We start from the raw sequence: 13,538 nt of genomic DNA, 5'->3' as shown, positions 1-13,538 counted from the left end.
TTCACCACAAGTAAACAGACCTCACCTCTATTCTGAGTCCCCTAAGCATCTGAGTAATCAGATGTGCTTGTAAAGAGCATTACAGTAATCCAGTTTAGAAGTCACTAAACCAGTAATGTAGACTGTGGCAGGTTAGATGAGAATCTGAATAACTTTGCTTTCCCAGGTGAACCCAAAACACATTTAATTGAGCACTTCACTGCTAGCACCTCCTAAGCTTTCAGAGAGGGAAATACCCTTCTTATGTTCCACTGCATGTACTGTTCCTTCCCCACAGCTCCATCACATGTTGTTTTAAAAGAACTACATTTTGGGCTCCTTGTTACATCCAGCAGTGATGGTATCTGGCTCATCCCTGTCAAGATGTTCTATTACATGAGCCAGAACCTGACACTGCAAACACCCAGTGGTTGCTTGCTATACCTGCCCATCAAAACTGTCAAAGTTCATTCAGATCATCAGCTGGTCCTCAAAGTGTGCAGTGTGTGAAGTTGCTGTATGGAGCAGTGTCCCCTGGATACCCAGTGCTTTGCTAACTGGGCTGTGCTGAAAGCAGTAATGGGCAAGTGAAGATGGGAGATAGTGGAACAGGTTACCCACAAAGGTGGTGCAAGACTCATCCCTGGGCATGTTTGGAGTTAGGCTGAAAGGGGTTTCTGAGCAACCTTATCCAGTTAAAGATGTGCCTGATTATTGCAAGGTGGTTGGAACTAGATGGCTTTTAAAGGTCCCTTCCAACCCAGACTGTCCTGTGATTCTGTGGAAGTGATTCATCTCCACTGTTAGGTTGAAATGACCATCACACTAGCCAATATGAAAGGAATATGCAGTTACCAGAGTGCTTAACCTTAATGCTTCAGTGAGGTGAGAGGAGTTGGGAGACCTCGTATACAGAGTCCAGAGGAAACAGAAGAGATGTGTTCTTTTGGCAAGATTGAAGAGGCCATTTGAATTTAAACAGAATTCTAAAACAAAGTCTGGTCCAAATGAGGTCAGTAGGAAAGACTGGGGAAGTCAGAGGTTACAAAACCAAAGAGATGTAGCCAAAGGTCAATGGTAGTAAATAAAGCCAGGAAAACAAACCCAGTGTCCGTGGCTATCAAAAGTAAAGGCATTTAAATTTTGCTCTCTGTACCAAATGTAAAAAAGAGCAAAGTAAGCACTAGGGATTTTATAGAGGAGGTAAATGACTTATAATGGAGGAGATCAGCTGACATGTCAAACCATAAATAGCTCAAACCCAGATAGCCTTACTGTTAAAACAGCCATTAATGATACTTACTGCCTTGTTATAACAAGAACATAGAATACACTCCAAGTGATGGGAGTTGCCCATATATGATAAGAAAGAGTACAGGGAGGGCAGATTTCAGAAGATGTGGTTGAACACTGAATGTTTTATTTTATCTGAATTCTTTATTACAGGCTGTAAAGGAAAGTTAGTGGTGGTATGAGGATTCGACATGGGGCAAGAAATGCAGTGTGGGAAGAAGGGTGAAATTTCACTGTGATATGCTTAATGTAATTTGTAAGTCAGTGCCTAATAAATTGGGAAATGAACATAGAAGCATTTCAGATGGTTCAATTTACTTAGAAGTATCCAAGTTTTTCACATCTTAAGTTGCTGTTAGAGTGGCCTAAATTTAAAAACTGAAAGCTAACTAAAGGATAGGAAGAAAGGGAAGAAAGGGCTTAATGGTCACTGTTCAGGAGAGGAACCTGGGAGGTGACAACTTTGTCCCTGTTCCCCTCCCAAGAGTTCTGTGCTGAGATCAGTCTTACTCAGCATTTCTCTTATGTTGTGGTGTAAGAAATGCACACAGTAATTTCCATGTTTTTGAGTGGTGCTTTGTGGTCTTCAAGTAATGACAGTGATACTGATGATTTCTGGAAGCTTCACTGTAGCTGTATGTGTGTTGAAGGTCTGGGTGGCTGGGAATAATCAAACTGTGATTGCATGAAACAGAATTCAGAGCTGGCAGGTGCAGTGTGCAGATAATGATTTCAGAGAGCTGTTGGTGCTAATTCTGAGATCTTTCCTATTTGCAGCAGCAGCCAAAAAGCCACCAATGTCACCATCGTCAGGGTGGTGAGAACAAGATAGAGGGTGCTGTGCATGGTCCTGGAAGCCTTGGGGCACTCACAGGTGGAGCACTGCATGGTGGGCTTGGTCTCCCCATCCTGAGGAGAGAGAGTATGCACTGGAGTTACAGAAGATACAGAAGAGGCCTTCTAAAAAGTTAGGGAACTGAACACTCATTAAGCTGGATGTTTCAGTGTGGGAATGAGGTCGCTGAAAAGGGAGCATGACTGTTACAGAACTGGGAAAGCAGTAGATGAGGTGAATGTGCAGTGGTAGTTCTCCAAATTTTGCAGTGTTAGAGCTCAAGGGCAATGGGTGAATTTTACACAGATGCACAGTGTAGTGAACTTTGGAACTTGGTCCTGTGGAGAATTGTGGAAGGAGGTTTAAAAAGAGGTTAAAAACCTGCATGCACAACTGAGCCATAAACAAGTACTGAAGGACATTGACTTCAGTGTCCCTGAGGGAACAGGTAGGGTAGTTGGAAAAGCACAGAAGGTGCATGATAGGCTTACATCGTGTCCCTAGACACCACTTGCTGTTGCCAGTGGTGAAGGTATTGTTAGATGGAGCATTGCTCAGACCTAGAAATTGGTATGTTCTAGTTAGGAGCATGAGGAATAACAAAATGAGCAAGAAAAGGATGGAAAACAATATTAAATTATACTTAGAATTCCCTTCCTTGAGATGTTGTGGTTCTGTATGTTTGTCAACAAGCATTTTGCTGGAAATGTGACAGTTGCTTCAGCATCCCTGCTGTGCTGTGCAGCTGTGGCAGTGCTGGGAAGGTCAGCCAGCTTGGGAAATGCTGCTGCACAGAACGTGCTCTGCCAAGGGCTGCTCAGGAGCACCGAGTCTTCTTTCTAAAGGACTTACGGAGAAGCTTTCAAACCCTAGCTCGGAAGTGACATGGAGGATCAACATTTAGTTCAGGTGAATAAAAGGATTTGAAAAAGAAAATGAGTTTATTGACCAGTGAAAAGTTCACTATACTGTAACTCTAGTCTGTCATTACAGTTTCAGGTTTCATTCAGTCTTATGTATCTTAATTTATTTACAGTATGGAGTATTGCTTATTGGTCTGTTGCATAAAGTAGGAAGCTGTTTTCAAGACCCCAGACTCTTGGAAATTAATTGAATTATGGCTTTACTGTTGAAGGTGGTAAAAAGCCAAATATGGCATGGTGCCCTAGTTCATTAAAAGATATTCTAAATACATTAAAAACAGCTGAAATCTTTGTTGATTTGTTTCTCATACAAATGGAGAAAATTTCTGTTGTCCTGGTTAGGTCTTTACCAGCTTGTTTGAGTTGGCTCAGCAACCCACTTCCAGTGTTTGTTGGGTGCCAGAGTTGAGCCAGCCCGAGTGTAAATGGGTCTCAAAGCAGGCATATGGCTGCAGGAATTTAAACCCTGTTTGAATAAATGCAGTAATTTCTTATCTCATGGTCACTTTAACATTTTGCATGAAAGGAGTAAGTGAAGGTAAGTGGAGGTGGGTAGTTACAGTGTTGGTTTGTGCTTTCAACTCATTATTTTTTCTGAATGGCTCATCTTTAGCCTTATGGCTTCTGATGACTACAGTGATGTTAAGGTGATTCTATTTATAGTTTTTGAATTTCCAGTCAAGAGTATGTGAGAGTCTGGCTAACCATGAAGTGTTCATGGAGAAAAAAAAATACTTCCAGGCCAAAAAACCTGTTTCCATTATCACAGACATAGTTTCAGAGGTTATGGTTTCTTTGGTAATGATCATCTGAATTTGAAAAATGAGAATTAAAAATACACTGTCAAAACCACTCTGTTCTGAAGCTGTGGCAGCTTGCATAAAGTTGCTCATTTAGCGTTGCTTATGGTACTTCTGTGTAGCTTGGGATGTGTTATCTTCATGGGACTAAGCTGTGGAGCAAAAATCTCTTCAAAATAAAGCTGTGGAGCAAAAATCTCTTCAAAATTCCTGTTCCAAGTGAGGCTTTTACACCATGATAGTACCGGCAGCATTTCGGACTTCATGGTACTGAGTGAAGTGTAGTGCATTGTGAAAAATGAGATGTTTTCTGAGTCGCCACCAGTTCATGAGGATTATGAATCTAAATGAGTGGCCTTTCCTTCTTTTCACGTTTGTGTTGTTTTTGTGCAGGTCCTCATGCTGAAACCGCCAGTGGATGCCAGAATTTGCAGTGTGGTTTTCGGGCCTGCTGCCGCTCTGGCGAGTGACCGCTGACGTCTGATCCTCTACTCCATTTAGCTGAGCAGGCTTCCTCTCATGCACTTTACTTACAGCTCGCATCTTGTGTTAACAATCCTTGGAGTGAGACTTGGTATACTAGCCTGACCCTGCCCACAACTTCAGAATCTTAATTATGAGTGTACTGTACAGTGTTGTAACAATCTCACAACCTCATTTGGCTTGAAGGGTGTTGGGTTTTATTTTACATAATTTGGGGAAGATGGGAAAATCTTCAGTTTTTTTTTTAATGCCACTTTATTCCAATTTTGGCACTTAACTGTACTTTACTGAATTATTTTGTGTTAGGTGACTTTCTGTTTTTAATTTTGAATCCGTAAGTACAATATAAACCTCCGCAGAGAATTTGAATTTTACTGTTTGCATTTGGATAACAATTATACATCTTTAGCAGCCTGGTTTCTTCCCCTTTTCTCTCATCCTGAAGTTGTTCTTTTTATTGCAAAATTAGGGAAATTGCCACCTTCCTTTTGCATTTGGTTTTGTATTTGGGCTTGAAAGACATAAATAAAACATTCCCACCAATAAATAAATGTGTGCAGCAGTTGAATATCTGTGCTTTTAGAGTGCCATGCCAGAAGGCTGCAGAGGTTGGGCAGGTGAGTGGGTGTTGTCATGGTTGCAGAGCTGTCAATGGTATAAAATGTATGGGGGTTTTTCATTTGGTTTTATGGTTCCCATGACTCTGCTAAGTTGCATTTTTGAAGTAGCTTCCAAGGGAGTCAGTTTTCATTAATCTGAACTCTGTGAAAAGACAGCAATGCATTTTCCCTCTTGCTTTAATAGTTAGAAGGATTCCTCTCTGGGCAGTGGAGACTGGCAGGGAGCAGAAATTCTGTTGTGATGAGTGAAACATGTGCTAGGAAGCGATGAGTAAATAGATGAGTGTGTGTGTGTGGTGGTGTGAGGGAGAGCCCAGTGGGTGAAGGATGAGTACTGGAGCCCTGCCACTGGTGGTGTCCCCCAGGGTTCAATACTGGGCTAACTTCTTCATCAGGGACTGGAATGAAGGTCCAGTGCCTCCTCAGCAGCTTCACTGACAACACAAAGCTGGGAGGAGCTTTGGCCTGGTCCCCTGAGTGCAGTGCAGCCCTTCAGAAGGCCCTGGGCAGGGTGGAGAGATGGGCACAAAGGAACCATCTGGAATTCAACAAAGGCAAGTTCAGGGTCCTGCTGAACCTTCTTCCTAAGCTCAGCCCAGTGTCATTTTTACTTGAAGAGTCTGATTAGCAAGACAACAGCAGGAAAAGCATATGTATATCAGTATTAACAGCACAACTACTTACATACTAGTAAGTGGATTTGGTTTTTATTGATAATCTTCTACTTGCAAGTTTGCTAACTTGCAGACAAGGATTTCACACTCCTAAGTAATTTAATCAAATTCTTGTATAAAAGGAATGAGCTTCTGCTTATGGTTCAATAAAAATATTTATTAAAGCCTTCATCTTTAACAACTTAAGAAAATGTCTTCCGCCTTTAAAAAAATTGGTGCTGGCATTATACAGATATAAAATAGAGCAGGATATGAAGCAGCCTCTTAAAAATTGACTCTTCACTGATGGCTCTTAGGTATATAAAATTTATTCATAGCTAAAAATTCAGGAACTGAGGTAGAAGAATTTTTTTTATTTACAAGTGTCTTTTGAAGAGGAAGAAGAGCTGTAGATAAACTGACTAGCTACAGGGATACCAAGGAAACATTTTACTCTGCACTCTCACTTATGTGGAGATGTGTAATGCTTAAAGTGTGAGGCTCCACAGGGAGCTATAAAAGACTATATAAAAATCACCTATTAGTACTGGAAATTTATGCTGTCAGTCTCTTCCTTAGCAGTAATTAGTGCTTTTAGGGCAAATAAAGCTACTAAAAATCATGTTATTTGATTTTTTAAATACTTGGAATAGTTCAGTAGTGAGAGAAATCATATATTTACACCTATATAAGCAAATTTCTTGCAGTATTCAGACTGGTCTGTACTACCTATTTCGCACAAGTGAAGCAACATAAATCCATATAGAGAGAACATTTTGGGGATAAGCATGAATATACACAGCCAGAGCAAATTCAACATTGGAAACATCAATGGTGTGAACTCTTGTGCTGTGTACAGCTTCTATTAGAGGTCTCACTTCAGAATATGGCATATGAATAGGAAATCCAGAGACCTGGAACAAGAAAGAAAAGAAAACATGTGACAAGAAAAGATGAAGGCACCTGAATAAATACATAGTTAAAAAAATTTACATGCTGAGTAAAACAAATTCTCTATTGCCAGCCTGAAGTGATGCAGGTGATGCATAGAAGAACCTAGAAGAACCTATGTTTGTATTTGATAACACCTCCCTTTTTCACATACTCCAGGGAAGCTTCTGCCATTTTTCCTCTCTAATTTGGTTTAAGTTGTAAGTGAAGTTCTTTAGAATCCACTAGAATGAAGTTATATTAATGAACATGGATAGTGGAGCTTCATTGTTTTTTAGCCTTGCAGCTTAAAACCACTCAGGGGCTGTTTTAAATCACTGTGTTCTCCTGGCTTGGGATTTCAGTGCAAATGTCTCCTGCTCAAGAGGAACTGAAGCCTCAACTCATTTTGGAGCTGGCCAGAGCTGCCAACTGTCCCAGGTGTTCCATGTGGAAAGCAGAAAGCCCTTCCAACAGCCTGGAGGAATGATGCACAGGCACCCAGTGGCTGCAGTGAACACATCAGTCAATTTTCCTCTGTCTTTAGAGAGTGAAGCAAAGACTAGAAAGCTGAAGAAAAGCATGTTGTGTGGGCTCCTGCACCTGTGAGCAGACTGTGTGTGGCACTGCTCAGCACCAGCAGCAGGTTCCTACTGACCCTGAGAGCTGCTGCACCAGTCAGCCCCAGAGCAGCTGGTGCTGGGAGGCTGCACTGGTGTGGATGTACTGGCACTAGTGGCTGTTGTGCAGCAACACATTTCTGCTGAACATGAGAATATAGAATTATTGGGTGCATTGTTGTTTTATCTTCAACATTACAAATGAAATAAACCAGATCATCACTCTTTCACTCTATTAATATTATAATGGTTTCTCTTTGGTATAAAATCTCTTGTGAATTTTGGCAGTAGAAGAAATAACTAGCCTAGGACACTCTTCTATACCACAGAAGGCGATACTAAAACCTAGGGATTTAACTTCTTGCTTCTATGCACAAGGCATTTATGTTCACAGTGTACCCTGTAATCTCCCAGCTGTTTTTGCAGCTCTGCCTGGTGGTCATCTTCTACATCTTTGCCTTGATTTTGTTCCAGCAGTGGCAGAAAGTTGCGCAGGGTGGAGGTGCAGTATCTGTTCCAGCGTGTTGGGCGCGTTGGTCTCCATTCCATAATCTTATCCTTTAATATTTTTTCAATCCTGCAGTAAGATAGACTGATTATTACAGTTCTAGTATTGGACATCTGAACTGATCTCCCCTGGCAGACAGTACAGATTCTGAGAACCACACATGACCTCAGTTAAACTACAAATGCAGAAAAGCCAACACAGCTGTGTAGTAATGAGTGCACTGTCAGTGTCTGCATGGAAATCCATGGAATTACAACACCTTTTAGTTTACACCCTCTCCTCTCATCCCCCCACAGCATTTTCTTCTTTGTAAAATGGTGGAGCAATGACTGATTAGTTCTTTCTACCTGGCAATCTCTATTGAAGAAGAGAATTTTAAAAAGCCCTGAAACAATAGCTTCTGATTTTTTAGGCCATTCTCCTGGCACTGAAAGCAAGTTTTTAGGAGCTAGGCATGAATACCTAGGAATGCTCTGGTATTAGCACTGATGGCACTTGTTCTGGAGGTGGCATTACCTGCTCTGCAGTTCCAGTGCAGCAGCCTTATCCAAATGCTCATAAGTTAGTTCTTCAGGCTAGTGATAAAAAAATAAATATTAAAACGTGCAATCTCTTCTAAATATATAACAATGTAACATCAGGAGTTTCTGCCTTGATAATGCTCAGAGAAGTTTACAATTATGCAAAAAGAATCTATTCTTTAACAGAGACATGATGAAAATTTAACTAGATATTTGTGTGTAATTCTGGGGTTTTTTCCCCCCCAGTAAATTTCAACTGCTTACACCTTTCATAACTGTACAGGAATTTCTGGCTTTTTACTAGTGATATTCATACATCTTGAAAAAAATGCCTTCTTAGCCATGAGACAAAAGTTGATTTTTTCTTTATAATACTGAGCTAGTACTTTAGATATGTTTGTTTAGAGATTTTTTCCATTTACTTCACTGTTGCCCTGAGATCTCAGATAGAGGGCAAAAACATTAAATCTGTATGAAGTCAACTTTTTTCAGTATTCCTGCTTTAATTTTTTAAAGGATTAACTAGGAAATCATTTAAAAAACCAATGCTATTACATAAATGTACTTAACCAAAGAAGTCCAAAGAACTTAGTATGTGCTTCTTTATACCAAGTCTGTGATGTCTCAACCCCTCTTTTGGAGCTGGCAATAATCCATCGATACCTGAATGCTGCGGAGACCAGGGAATGGCAAACTTCTTGAAAAGAAAGGCTTCCAAAGTTTTGGTTTGCTGATATCAAAAGATATCCTTCCTGGGGAATCATATTCTTGCATATTAAACCAAATCTGCAGGAAAGCAAATCTGGTTTAGCTTTCAGCACATAATCAACACCTATGGAACACATTCCACTTACGAAGCAATAAAATCCTGTATGATGTTAACCTCCTGTAGCTGCTTTTCTGCTGTTCTGAGCTGCATTTCCACCCCTCTGGACTGCTGCACAATTCCTTCTGAATTCTGATTAGATTCCTGCAAGAGCCCACCCCAGTGCTGCTGTGGCTGTGATGCCTGGTAGCTGCTGCACCCCTAGAGTACTGCTTTTTTAAATGTACCTTGCAGAATACAAGCAGAGACTGCTGACACACAAGTCACAGCTTCTGTGCACATTTTGTCAGAAGTGGCGCCCATGTCTTACACTCCCCTTCTTTACAGATATTCATTTTGGCCTCTGTGCCTGGTCTGGAGCATGCAGGCACTGTAGGATTCTTGTTCTAACAGCCTTTAAATAACTATTTCTAAGGCTGCAAAATGTACCACCACTTACTATGTAAATGGGTGTGACCCTTTGTAACTGAGGTTCTGTGCAGAGCCTTCTAGGACAGCTGGTTCTGCCCCAGTTGGGTGTGAGCTGGTGTGACTCTCCTGGCTGAGACTGCCCAGTCTCACTGAGAATGGAATTAGGTGTCTTGAAAGGTGGTGTTGTGTTCTGCAGCTCAAGTAAGTCCTTAGTTGCTTCTGCCAGCAATTAACAACTGAGTTACATTTTTCTTAACTGCAGGTTTATCATTGCTTACAAAAACACCAAACCAAACAACTCTACCACTCCCCAAAATGCTTTCAGTGAAAGAAGTGACACTTTTAAAATAAATGTGCTTTAGAATATTAAAATTTCATCTAAAGTTAGGCTTTGTGTTTAGAATAGAACATAGAAGATTAAATAACAAAACTCATAATGCATGGCATTCCAAAAAACTGAGGAGCAAACTTTTAAACTCAACTTCCAGTTTCCATTCAAATAAACACTAGGGTTCTTTTTTTAAGTTTGCCTTCTATTTTCTCGTTTTCAGACTTTCAAGCATCTTTCTACCTCGTTATCATGCCCCTGTTTGTGTCCCCAGAACGTGGGAGGTCTGGCTCCCAGCCAAGTCAGGGAATGCTGCTGCCAGGACACTTCCAGGTTTCTGAGCCTCCCAGCCTGTGGCTCCTCCTTCCCCTGCCCAGAGCTGCACAGCTCTGCGATCTCTCCTCTCTCCCCGCACTACCTCTGAGAGTTTACAGCCACACAATTAATCATACATTATGAACATGCACCAGTATTATCTGTCAGTTTTCAAATAAATGGGGGGACTTGATGCCAAGCTGAAAATCAGTGTTGTTTTGTGCCCTGAGGTGCCAGCTCTGTGTTGTGCACGTTGAACCATTCAGGCTGTGTCTAATGTCACATGGGCAACTCAAGTGACTCTTTATACTTTTTTCCTCATTTTCAGTCACATTTCACCTGCAAACTATTATCTTTGAGGAATGACTACTCACCTAAGCAGCTGTAATCTTAGGCCACCCACTCTGGGAAACATGTAAGTAAAACTCAGTAATGAAAATTACATTAGCAGATCTCTTGATCTACCTAAATGCTGATTTAAAAAATCTTTCTTATTTAAAGTAGCTGAAAAACCTACTTAAGATTTAATAATATTTCTGATAAATGATAGCCTAAACATGTTTACAATGATGAACAAATGATGCCAAAAAATAATCAAGTTATTAACTCTTATGTATAGAATTGTGACAAGACTGGGCACACTTACATTATCACAGCTGATCAGACAGTACACATTTTGTAAGGGGCAGAAAGTATCATACTGCCCATAAAAACATCCAGTACTGGGGTTCCAAATTACATATTGACTTTGTTCCAAAGTTAATACATATGCAGTTGGGCCCTAGGAAGGGGAAAAAAAAAAGTATGAGAAAGATGTTTGCAAACTGGCTACAAGGACAGTATGCTTTGTTTTCCTTGTAATACTAAATTTTTACTATTGAGTTTGATAGTGCTTTTTAGGGCAAACTGCTTGGAAGAACTGACAGGTTCATTACAATTCAACACTTATATAATAATGTGGGAGAGAAATGTCAGACATGCAGAGCTCCAAGCCAATTTTTACATATAGAATCTGAAAGCTCTTGTCTCAGCAACAACCAGATGTGAAATTCCACATACAGGAATGTTTACTAGATGCACTTCAGTATCAACACATCCTGCTTGGCTACTGCCCCAGCCCTCATCCATGGGCAACCTCTGAGCTGAAGGATTTCCATCCAGGCAGCACACTCTGTGTCTCAGCCACCAGCCTCACTCTCAGGCATGTCAGGAATTTCCCAGCTCTCTTCATATGCTCTATCAGGAATCCCTAAACTGCTCTCCTGTGTTCTTGTCATCCCTTGTATTTTCCAGGTATCTTGAAATAACTGGAGTAAATTTCCTCTTTATAAACTGCATTATTAGTGACTAGCATCTCCATCAGATCTTGAGGGGAAGGAATGTATCTGAGTACCTGCTCCTGTCACTGCAGTATCTCAAAATGTGCTTAAGAAAAGAGCTTAGAAATTTTTACCAAACAAACCTTTCATATGTATGTAGAAATCTGCATTATAAACAGTTAGCACCTTTTAAAAAAGAGCAGTAGTGGTTAGTTGGAAATCTGAGTATTTCCCTGAAAACAGAGGCATCTCCCAAGCAGTAAAACAAGCTCTGCTTCAGTTCTGGGCCAGTCTGAGCCCAGCTGCTGCCACAGTGGCTCCCAGCAGCCCAAGGCAGATGTGTGTGACCACTAAGGATCCCTGGCATGCCCCTAGGCCTCTGTACCAAACCCCACACTAACTCAGACCCTGTGCATCCATGACTGACATGCTGTCAAGGGACTGTCTCCATCAGATACACCATTTATACAAGCCAAAGTCAAATCAAGGGTTACAGATGCTTGCTACTGTATTGTGATGACAACTACTACCAGTTTAAGCACGGAAACTGAGGTCCAGGAAAAAAAACCCAGACATATACTAAGATAAACTTTCAATTTTTTATTTACTTCTCTGAAAAGAATCAGTGCCCAGCACCAATCTTTAGATAATAGCCTGGAAAAACATCCCAGCAAGAAACAACTGTCCATTGTTGGGGGCCAAAGACTTCACAAAAGAGAAGTTAATACTTAGGCCAAATGAAAGAATGCTCTTACCTCAGGAATGGCATTTCCAATGATGAGCCAAGCTTTTTTCCCCATTCCAAGGAAATAATTACACAAGAGCACGGCGTGTTCCTCCTCATCTCCCGCCAGAAGATAAAGAAATTGCTAATTGAGATATTAAAAAAAAAAAAAAAAGGTTTTTCTAGGCAGTTACCAACTTAGAATATTTGATAATGTTTCTTAACACATCTGAAGCAAGGAGTCTCTCAGATCTTTGCAACTGATCTTTATTGTTTATTGGTCACTGCTTCAACACACAGGATGAAGAGTGAATGGTGTGAGACTACATGAGATCTGAGATCACAACAACCAGGGTCTTTGTCTTTTTTAGAAAGACCATTCTCCATAAAAGTTTTGAGATGATAAAAACTTCATCTATGATAAACAATGTCTGCTGTTATTCTCTAAATTACAGGATTTGTGTGACAGAATACTAAATATCTCATTATTGCTCACACTACATGCAATGTCTTTCCTGTAGTTCCTTGGAATGACAATGATCCATTTTAAGTCTAGTTGTAAAGTCTCCATCAGTCAGCATCCCTTCACTTGAGCATGTCTATGACATCATGGACTGGTTTGTAACTGAGAAAAAATGGGAAATGCTTTGAAGCCCTAACATATTTTTACTTATTGAAACCTATTAAAGTTAAAACTTTTGGCTCAGATCAGAATAAGCAACTTCTTTCAAGCTTTGGTCCTCATCCTTTAAAATAAATGGCTCAAATAAAAATATTCCTCACAATAACAGAATCACAGAATAATTTAGGTTTGGAGGGACCTCAAGAGCTAATCCAGTACAACCTCCCTCCAAAAACACAACCACTAGGATGTACTATCACATTCAAGAGGATAAAGAACTTCTTTTTAATACATTGCTTACATCTGATGTGCTCCATAAATCACAAATTCCAGCAAATGACACACTATCTGGCAAAAAAGGAATCAAAGCAACGTATCGAGCCACCAGTTCCTGCAAGAAAACAAAACAGAGCAGGTCACCCCTTTAATTCAAAATGCTCTAATGTTATACCAGATGTGAAGAATATTGCTGCTTCCACTTAGTGACAAAACACTGAGTAACCTCAGTACAGTAGCAGCTAGCTCATTGTAGAATTTGTATCAAAGACTGATACGATTTACTGCCATTGAGGTTTGACAATTCTTTGTCTTTTAAAGGACAATACTCATTAATACACTTATTTTTTCCCCAGAGAAAACAAATATTATTTTGCAGTATCATTATAGTTGGACTTACTGTGTATTACACATAGTAATTCACAGTCATTACTACTTTTATTTTGTATCTGTAGTTTTTCCTTTGCAAAAGGTGCAGCTCTGCAGCAGAGACACAAAGCTGAGATTTGCTTATGTGCATGTGCACAGGCTAACAAACAAATCTTGCAATCT

The 13,538-nt window shown here is 40.3% G+C and overlaps 2 protein-coding genes across 3 annotated transcripts in view; one reads left to right on the top strand and one right to left on the bottom strand.

Moving 5' to 3' along the window:
- Window positions 1-4,864, top strand: part of FBXL5 (F-box and leucine rich repeat protein 5) — a 33,975-nt gene extending 29,111 nt beyond the window's left edge. Inside the window, exon 11 of the mRNA XM_058023992.1 lies at window positions 4,224-4,864. Coding sequence (XP_057879975.1) covers window positions 4,224-4,300 — 77 coding nt within the window. The 3' untranslated portion in view covers window positions 4,301-4,864. The remainder of the gene's footprint in view (window positions 1-4,223) is intronic.
- A 790-nt stretch (window positions 4,865-5,654) lies between these two features.
- CC2D2A (coiled-coil and C2 domain containing 2A) overlaps window positions 5,655-13,538 on the bottom strand; it is a 53,353-nt gene continuing 45,469 nt past the window's right edge. For both annotated transcript variants that reach the window (XM_058024527.1, XM_058024528.1), the window contains 7 exons: window positions 13,012-13,101; window positions 12,120-12,233; window positions 10,692-10,826; window positions 8,829-8,951; window positions 8,161-8,219; window positions 7,536-7,713; window positions 5,655-6,500 (listed from right to left, as the gene is read on the bottom strand). In XM_058024527.1, the coding sequence (XP_057880510.1) occupies window positions 6,312-6,500; window positions 7,536-7,713; window positions 8,161-8,219; window positions 8,829-8,951; window positions 10,692-10,826; window positions 12,120-12,233; window positions 13,012-13,101 (888 nt within the window). In that variant the 3' untranslated portion in view covers window positions 5,655-6,311. The remainder of the gene's footprint in view (window positions 6,501-7,535; window positions 7,714-8,160; window positions 8,220-8,828; window positions 8,952-10,691; window positions 10,827-12,119; window positions 12,234-13,011; window positions 13,102-13,538) is intronic.

This window comes from Melospiza georgiana, chromosome 5 (assembly GCF_028018845.1).
Source record: "Melospiza georgiana isolate bMelGeo1 chromosome 5, bMelGeo1.pri, whole genome shotgun sequence".
Classification (NCBI taxonomy): domain Eukaryota; kingdom Metazoa; phylum Chordata; class Aves; order Passeriformes; family Passerellidae; genus Melospiza; species Melospiza georgiana.
Note: the sequence above shows the minus strand (reverse complement) of the source record. Positions and strands in the feature narration are given on the sequence as shown.